Raw genomic sequence first — 9959 nt, forward strand, 5'->3', positions numbered from 1 at the left:
TGCGGTTGTATGTTTACACTTCTGTCGTCAGCGCTGCAGATGCGGCCCGTTAACGGTTACTCTTCGCTGAGAGGGCCTTACCTCGTACATTGTCTACCAATATTGGAGATTGTAACGGACTGCTTGCATAAGATGAGGAAGAAAGTGGTGCGAGGCTTTCGGCAGCTCCGTGTTGCTGGGGACTGCGAAGGCTTCACCTTCCTCCATGAACTAAAGTTTGCGAATTTGAGACTGAACAGAAGGCATTGAGTCTCATTTCTGCGAGAAACTCTGCAGCAAGGCAGGCCTGTATGTCGCGAAAAAGAAAACTTTCAATCGGTGTGTTGTGCCGCGTGTCCCACGTGATGTCTAGGAGCGTGATGGTCTAATTCGCTTTATCCGAAGAGACACCCTATATCGAGTTAGTATAGGGCATCGAGTTAGTAGCATGCTTTTAAGGAAATCGAACTGATGAAATCAAGTCTAAAATCGATTTTGGCGCTTTGCGTAACAAAACTGTTTCGATAAAGTCGAATACAGACAGATGGAAACTGCTGGAGTCCTCCTGGCCCCTTTCTCTTAGCACCGGAAACTCAAGCTTGTTCAGGCGCAGCGGGTTTATTTGTCCCATTTTGTTTATTATGGCTTTTCGCACGAGTTCGTCTTTGTAAGACGGAACTTAAGCTGGAGAGCGCGAGCAAGCAGAGATAATTATGTGAAGTCTGCAGACCTTTTCGATGCCTTTCACCTCGGTTTCGAGCGGTCGCACAGGGCCTTGTCGCTAGCTGTTCTCCGGTTGGACCACTCCATGGCCTCGAGAAGTCGTAGGAATTTCGAAGCGACACAGCGAAGTCGATCAGCACCTTTATGAAACCCGGGAACACGACGTATTTTCCTCTGAGTATCGACATATCTTACCGCTTTCAACTCCGGGCAGTCGAGCCGCGCTAGGACGGGGCTCTTTACGACCTTGTCTGCCGTCGCCGGAGGATTCTTTAACCGAAACCAAGAGCTTAGCGGTCTGTTCGTGCTGTACCATACCATACCTATACCTGCACCATAGCTATAGGCGCCTGCGTACCTCAATGGAATCATGTGGACAGGACAAAACTGATACTGTGGCGCCCAGCGAGCAAGGGACGACATCGTCGTAGTTGCAGCATCGGTGGACAACATCGGCGTGATTGTGGCAACCGCCGCCGCTCGGGAGGCGCCGGTGCGTGAAGCTAGGGGCGCCATCGTGGCGGCCGGCTCGGGGGGGGGGGGGGGCACCGGTACCTGAGGCCGGGCGGCTCATGGCGGCCGCCACTGGTTCGGGAAGCGCTGGTGCGTGAGGCGAGGACCCATAGTGGCGGCCCGCTCTAGAAGCGTTGTCGCGTGAGGCGGGCGGCTCTATCGTGGCGGCCGCCGCCACCGGCTCGGGAGGCGCCGGTGCGTGCGGCGAGAGGCGCCATCGTGGCGGCCAGCTCGGGAGGCACCGGTGCATGAGGCGGTCGCCGTCTGGCTGGCTGGTCTGGGAGGCACTGCTGTGAGGCGAGAGGCGCCATCGTGGCGGCCAGCTCGAGAGGCGCCAGTGCGCAGGTGGTGGTGCCATCGTGGCGGGCGGCATCATCGTGGCGGGCAGTGCCATTGTGGCAGCCGCCGCCGCCGCGTCGATGCGTAATGCGAGAGGCGCCATCGTGGCGGCCAGCTCGGGGGGCAGGCGGCGTCATCGAGCGGGCGGCGCCATCATGGCGGCCACCGTCGCCAGGCTCAGGTGCGAGAGGCGCCGTCGTGGCGGCCAGCTCGACAGGCGCCGGTGCGCGTGACGGACGTTACCGGCACGGGAGGCGCCGATGGCTAGGCTCGTAGCTGCACGCATCATCACGGCGACGCTGTTGCCCTCGGCGGTGCCATCGTGGTGGCCACCACCGGCGCGTAGGTCACCAGCGACGTCATGACGGGCGGCAACCAACGCGGCGATCGTCGCTGTACTCGTAGCATTTCCACTGCTTACACGTAACTTACCTTCCTTCCGCTCGAGCAGTCGGGACGCAGAAGCGGTCCGCCTTCACCTTGGCGCGATCCGCCCGCGATGCGCCCGCAGCTGCAGGAGCGGGCGTGTGACGTCTCGCAGAGCCACGCGGATCTCTCGGAGTCCCGCTGGACTGGAAGCGTCCGCACCGCAACTGCAGCAATAGGAGCGGGCGTCTCGCGGACTGGAGGCGTCCGCACCGTGACTGCAGCAACAGGAGCGGGCGTGTGACGTCTCTCGGAGTCCCGCGGACTGGAGGCGTCCGCACCGCGACTGCAGCAACAGGAGCGGGCGTGTGACGCCTCTCGGAGTCCCGTGGACTGGAGGCGTCCGCACCGCGACTGCAGCAACAGGAGCGGGCGTGTGACGTCTCTCGGAGTCCCGCGGACTGGAGGCGTCCGCACCGCGACTGCAGCAACAGGAGCGGGCGTGTGACGTCTCTCGGGGTCCCGCGGACTGGAGGCGTCCGCACCGCGACTGCAGCAACAGGAGCGGGCGTGTGACGTCTCTCGGAGTCCCGCGGACTGGAGGCGTCCGCACCGCGACTGCAGCAACAGGAGCGGGCGTGTGACGTCTCTCGGGGTCCCGCGGACTGGAGGCGTCCGCACCGCGACTGCAGCAACAGGAGCGGGCGTGTGACGTTTCTCGGAGTCCCGCGGACTGGAGGCGTCCGCACCGCGACTGCAGTAACAGGAGCGGGCGTGTGACGTCTCGCCGAGTCCTGCGGACTGGAGGCGTCCACCGTGGCCCGCAGCGTCGCGGTGTCTCGGAGTCACCTTGGACGACAGCAGAAGAAAGACGCGGCCCGCGCCCCCGCGCCGGGGGACGGGGCGCCCCGGTCGCGCCGCAACTAACAACACGAGGTACTCCCAGGCTACTGCCTGAGAACCCTCCTTTAGTGACGAAGTAACTTCTGAACGCCAATAAAATTAGAATATCTTAAACTGGCTCACCGGATGGTTCGAGACAATCCAAACCTCCTTATCAGCGAAGCGCGGCACCCGACAGCGGCGCGCGCAGGCCGTCCGCCTCCGCGCCGCCCGGGCGCCGCCGCCGCCGCCGCAGGCACGATGACCGCGCGTTCCCTCTCCGATGCGGAGCGACTTGTTACCACTTGTTAACAAAAACCACTGACGCACTTCCTACTTCGATCTCGAAAATGCGAGTTAACGGTAACGATTTTAGCAGCATGGAATGTGAAAATTAATTTAGCAAGAAAAAAGTGGGTAGAATCGAAAAGCACCGTTCGATGACTTCGATCGCGAGACCGCCAAAAGACTAATAGTGGCGATCTCTGCCATATCTCACTATTTAATCGACCGAGCTTTGGATCGGAAATGTTAAAGCACCATGCTGCAAAAATATACGCAAAAAATATTTGCGGACCATCGGTCAAGACGGTCGACGAAACAATGTCATGGCGGTGGCGAGTAGCGGGGAGCGAGCAACGGTTCGCAGGAAGTGGAAGCGGAACTACGTCACGGCGTGGGGCGGGGCGACTACATAGACGCTAGCGGCATCATTGGTCAACGATCGCGTTACTCTCTCAATGAAGATATCCGATGTGGAGTACGGAACACATAATAAATAAGAACAAATCAGACAGTAATGAAAATTGGTCAGTTATTTAAATAGCTAAAATTAGAGTTGATCTACATTTCAAAAAATAATATATATAAATATAGAAACCTTTCCTAGCGAGGGACAAGGACTAATAGATTAATAATAAGAAATTTATAATGTGTTTATAATTTTTTTTTTTATTGTTTGTAAGTGTTTTTATATTTTACTTTTATATCCATATTATAATTAACCTAACTTAAGAAGAAAAATAAATAAAGAAATATATTACAATTTTCTTTAATCTTGAATTATGCGTTTCTCCATAATAAATAAAAGTTTTCTTATTTTGGGAATCTTTAGTTCTTTACACAACACTATCCTTTCAGCTCAGTTCCTAGAAATGTACTACCCTGTATAGGTACACCACACTTTATCGAATACTGACGAAAGCAAAAAAAAACTTCAACAAAATAAAAACCGGTCTATGTGCACCGATTCGTTTGTAAAGCGAATAGCAAACAGTCAAGTGGAGTGCACTCTATGAAGCAAACAACCGGCATACCTGAACAATGAATTAGTGCGCGCGGTTCAACTGCGATTTTATTTGTATCAACCTGTTGATTTATTTCCACGTAATATATATATATATATATATATATATATATATATATATATATATATATATTATATACTTATATAAATATTTCTTGAGGGATCTTCACTCTTCAGTTTAATGTTCAGTAGAGGATTCCTGCTCCGTCTTCGCATTCAAAAGCTTTGATACGTCGTCTCGTACCTCTGACTCTTATGGAGATAGCACTGCGATTTTATAGATTATATTATACCTATACAACATTGATCCTCCTAAAGGGATTATGAACTGATTAACAGTCCGCCGGACGGTATCGGCCTGTCAATTGTTCGGAGCTGTCAAAATTTTGTTCTAACTGACAGGTCGATACCGTCCGGCGGACTATTAATCAGTGGGCCCCTTAATCCTAATGTAATCTTCACATAGATAGCTTGAGTACTCTGTGACAGCTGTCATCTACGTAAAATTATAATTTACGAGTATAACCATAAAACTCACACATTGTACTGAGATGACAGCTGTCACTATACCCAAGCTTTGTATAACTAAGCTATGTGAAAAATACTATCTTTAAGTCAGGATACAAAGGCATTGAAATGGGAAATGTGTTTTGCGATTTAGTAACCGGTTTCGAAATAGGTATATCATAATCATGATCTGGTTTACACTGAAACTGACATTTTCCTAGTAGCTAATAAGATTTTTATTTACTTAATTGTGTACCTAGAAGAAATACCTAGGTACACAAGTCAGTGGTTTAAGAGGTAGAGTCAGGCTAACCTAACTCTGCACTCTATGATAACATAGAATGTGGAAGTGTTATTGTAAACTTCAAACTTCTATGAAAATGATGATGTTTAGAATAACATTTGCCCAGTCTGTGTTATCAAATACAATGCGTAATATTATTTTCATAAAATTGCATGTGTACGGGGGGACCCTAATCTAACGAATCGAATCGAATGTTCTTCAAAGTACTCGGGTTATGCTTTCATATTGAATGCTTTTAAATCGTTATATTTTTCATAAAACTTAATTTCCTATGTGCTCGAAACAGTACTCTATAAAAACGGGGAAAAATAACGTTGAATATTATTAGCTTTTAGTAACTTAGTAGTATTAAACACTTTATTGCACAAAACAAGTACATAATTAACACAGAGAGAATAGGTACAGTAAATGTTTAAATGTGGCTTTTTATTTGCAATAAGTAAGTATAACTTATTTGCGAAGCATAATTATCTAAATTCAAAATACTAAAAGAACGTAACAAATAGTTTATACAAAAAAAAATATGCGTGGCATAAATTAAAACGATGGCTTTAATATGTGACGTTCCACGGCAAAAGGTACCTTATGGCGGCCGGCGCTTACGTCGCAGAGCGCCGCAATAATATTGGAGCGGCGTTAATAATAGCGTAAGCGCCAACCGCCATAAGGTACCTTTAGCCGTGGGACGTCACATATGACGAAATCACATGACCCGCTTGAAGATAAGGCTATAAATGCTTACTACTATAGTCGTTTTTTTACCATTAGAAATAACTCCACAGAAGGAAGCGTGCAGTTTGTATCAGGCTCTTTAATTGTTAATAATTATTGAATATCTAATGTAGCATGGTCAATACATATAATTTACTTCAAATTATTACCGCTAAAAGTGCCGGATTTGGAACCACAAGCTTACTTCTGCGAAGCTCTTTCTAATGCTAAAAAAAACGAATTATAATTTGAAATAGGTATCACGCATTTTATCCGTAGTAGCACTTGTAACAACCCATAATTGTATGCTGTCTCTTTGTAACGTACCTACCTTATTATTTATATTATTACAGAATTTAAGTTATTTGTGTTAAATATCCATCACAGGCCACGTCTACGCCTCGGCTAGTCTGTGGCCATGAGTAAGCCCATTCATAATAAAAAAATATACGTACCTAATTAATCGTATACTCTAACCCCGCTTACATTGTGTTAATACGATTATATCCCCATTCAACTACTTTACTGTTGTTGAGTCCGAAGTACGATATCTGGCATACTAGTCACTATTGATCGCCTACTACGCACGATTTATTCCTATCTTTACTGTACGTAAACCAATTACAAAAATTACAAATAACTTTAAAGATCCTGTACTTTGTTCACAGGCTTACATGGTATATAAGGGGCATGGCAAAGATGAGCGTGAGAAGACCGGCAAGTTCAGGTCCCGTGCTGCCGAGTCTACCTACACCATGACTACAAATCGCAGCACCAGGTTCTGTGACAACATGACTGAAAGGGAACTCGAGGTAAGTTTTTGTAGCTGAAATAGATTTTGTACGTTGAGAAAGCTCACTCTAATACTAAATTATTTTTGCGTAGGAGGAGTTTAGAAAAATTTGCAATCAACTTGAGAAGCTACGGGAACGGTGTGGCACTGGAGCCATATCCAGACGCATCACAGCCATGCAAGATGCTTCAGCGCTACATGAGAGAAAACCGACCACATCGGACCACTCCGCACCTCTCAAACTAAATACTGTGTTCAGCGCGGTAGCTGACCGCCTCATGTGTACGGTCACACCCGCCGAAGAATCCAGCAGCAGTGGCAGAGATCTACCCTTCGAAGCCCCTCCAGCCTACAAACACAAGACTTTTAGTCCTTTAAAAGCTGTTGAAGACAGCCAAACAGAACCCAGTCACACTGACGTTACTATAGCCACGGATTCTCCAAAGAGAAAAACTGAACTAAATGAAGAACAGAAAGACGACAAGCAGAACGGTGTTTTCAAAATTTCTGGCGAAGCGAACTGTAGTGACATAAGGCCGCCCGAAGTAGCCAGTAGGAATAGTTTTAATAGTAAAAGTGAGAAGAGTGAATTGAAATCAAGTCCCAGTAGTACAGAGACTTTGAAAGGCGTTAGATCAGGACATGCGCGGACACATGCCATTGTAATTAATCTTGATGACAAAAGTCGTTTTACTGAAGAAGTCACTGTATAATCTTCCATATTTATAGAAACGTCTCTTCTATCAGAAGAGGTAAGTCGTGGAAATAATTTCAAAGACTGTACTTACGTTGAGATAATTTAAATCCAGATAGATTGTCCAAAGATAGATAAGTATTTTATAAACGCTAGTCTTAACTGTGATTGAGTGTTGCTAACTTTGGACCCTTCTATGTATTTAGTTGGAACCTTTCAGAAATATAAAGTGTTTTAGTCTAGATTGGTTTCCAATCCATTTACCGACTTTTTTATTTTTGTTTCCGAATTAACAGAACTTGATAATAAATTGTTCTTAGCGGATTGCATAATGGGGTCCAATTCCAGTAATGTAGTCGTTTTGGATATATTAAGTAATTTGAAAGCATATCAAGATAAACTTATTATTATTCCACAATTAAACAAATATTTTCCATTTTAAATCATTAAGTATAAAACTGTATATAAAAAATATATAATGAGTCGTTTACTAATGCGCATTTAAAATTAATTTCTTATAATTTTTCTATTCCGCTAAGTGTCTTTGACTTGGTATTTTGGAATAGATTGCATTCCTGATTATGGTTACTTTTAATTTATAATTGCGTTGTATTGAAAAAACATCGTTCCAATTTATATAAAGCTAATGTTTTATTCAATCTTTGTCACATCAAGAAAGGTATAAAAAGGTAACAAGAATGTTATAAAAGGTCATACATAAGTCTAAATTTTTTCCTATAAATAGAATTAAGTGTTTGTTAAGAATTTGGTTTTAAATGAGATAGTGAATGAGAATATACAACTGCGCATCAAAATGCTTTTAAAAAGTATTGTTTTTATTTTCACATTCCTGATGTTCCAATTTAAAGATTTAATCGTTTTATTTACAATCTAGATTAATAAGTATAACTTTAGCTTTGTATTGATGTTGACCATTATAGGTACGAATGTAAATGAATTAATGGTTAATAAATAATTCCTTCAGAGCTTTATTTTGTGTTCAAATGAATGTCATAATTATTAAATGCATGTATTATATGAGACTATATTGTAATTATCCAGCCACGAAAGACAACTAGTGAATCTAGTAATTTGTGAATATAGAGATAAGGTTTTTGATGTACCTATGGAGTTGTAAATATTGCTGATTTTATTCTACGGGTTACAAGATGATATATGGATATTGTTAACAAGAATAAGGGCAAATTGCACCACACACAATCAACTAACCAAACGACGCTAAAATATGACAGTTATCTACGGGTTAACGCATGAAAAGTGTCAGTTACTGCCAACATTTTCATACATGCAAATCTTGATCCGCAGTAAGCTCAGTTCTCCATACAAACGTAGTTACGCTCTCATTTTAAATTTATTGGCTAGATTGCTCTGACACTTTGTACTTACAATAGGATAAGGTACCTATATCTGTATTATTTATTAGGCCTGTAATTATTTTATGTAACTTAGGATACCATGGTTAAAAAATACAGCGATTTGGGATTACATACGAAAGGTTTTTGCTCTCTTTCGTTTGTTTTATAAGCTGGAGCTGTATAAAGTAATTGCAAGCATAGATATACCTACCCCATGTAAGTCATGTAATGAGATGTGCAAAGTTTCATTACAATCCAACACGCAGTTTTAAAATGATAGAGGAATGGAGAGGTGAAATTCAGCTGAGCTTGCTGCGGACTCTTAATAAACTGTGATGATTGATTACTTTTTACAAACGGTTTGGTGCAATTAGCCCTAATTGTTACGTGCTAAGTTATGTAAAAGCGTAATTTAAGAGCAAGTTTTATTTGAATGGTATGGTTGGATTCGTTGTGTAAAAGTACCTACGTGTATTCACTGCAGGTGCATGCAATGAGAATTCTAAAGTATTGGAATATTGCGTACGTAAGAAAGTTCCAAGAGTGTATGATAGACATACTACTGAACATTCTTAGTATTTTATTTGTTGTACCTGTGTGATTAATGCTTTATGGTTGAGTTTATAATCGTTGAACATTATGCAATAACGCACAAAATATTATATTAATTGTGATCAGTATTACTTTATGTTAATTTTAAATGTTGAGGTTCCTGGAACAAAGTGTAAATAAAATAATTTTAAGATTTTTTTGGATGAGACAACACGAGTTTATTATCAGCTAAAGGTCAGTGTCCACCGTGTGTGATGACTATTTAAAGTCTTACCAGTAATATATGATCACGCGCCATGTTGCGGAATTTCACTGGAACTATTTTTTCATACTATACTTAACCTGTACACGCGTATTCGGGAAACGAGATAATCACAAGATCTAGAAACGATATAGAGATCAACTAGATTTACATTAGATATCGACTAAGAAGTGACTTGGATATCTAAGTCATAACTTGTCGAAATCGTTCAAGAGGACCTCCAGAATCGCGGAAACGTCAAATTTGACATATCTATCTTACAAATATCTTTAAATTATCCATATCGTAACTTGTTGAGGTCTAGTAGAGATCTAATACATTTTCAGAATCGAGCCGGTAACCCTATACATGAGAATAACAGCGCCCCCTTAACAATTATCATACCTATATTACTGGTCAGGCTTTACTAATACCACTATTGGCCAATGCAATAGTCTTATTTTAAAATAAGAATACTCATTACGATACTTTAAACACAAGTGTAGGTATCTAATTCCACCGCCGTTCTTTATTGTATATCGCGAGCTATCGAGAGCTGAAATTTTCACCAAGTTTTTTCTCTATTGTCGCTTTAACGACATAACAATAAGAAACATGATATCTGTTGCCGGCTGAACTTTATATAAATACTTAAAGAAAATTCTGGAGAAAT

The 9959-nt window shown here is 43.4% G+C and overlaps 1 protein-coding gene across 1 annotated transcript in view; it reads left to right on the forward strand.

Annotated features, from left to right (window-relative positions):
- LOC134680305 (metabotropic glycine receptor) overlaps positions 1–7560 on the forward strand; it is a 185437-nt gene extending 177877 nt beyond the window's left edge. The window contains exons 11-12 of the mRNA XM_063539414.1: positions 6299–6442; positions 6516–7560. Coding sequence (XP_063395484.1) covers positions 6299–6442; positions 6516–7136 — 765 coding nt within the window. The 3' untranslated portion in view covers positions 7137–7560. The remainder of the gene's footprint in view (positions 1–6298; positions 6443–6515) is intronic.
- The last annotated feature ends 2399 nt before the right edge of the window (positions 7561–9959 follow it).

This window comes from Cydia fagiglandana, chromosome 3 (genome assembly GCF_963556715.1).
Source record: "Cydia fagiglandana chromosome 3, ilCydFagi1.1, whole genome shotgun sequence".
Lineage (NCBI taxonomy): Eukaryota > Metazoa > Arthropoda > Insecta > Lepidoptera > Tortricidae > Cydia > Cydia fagiglandana.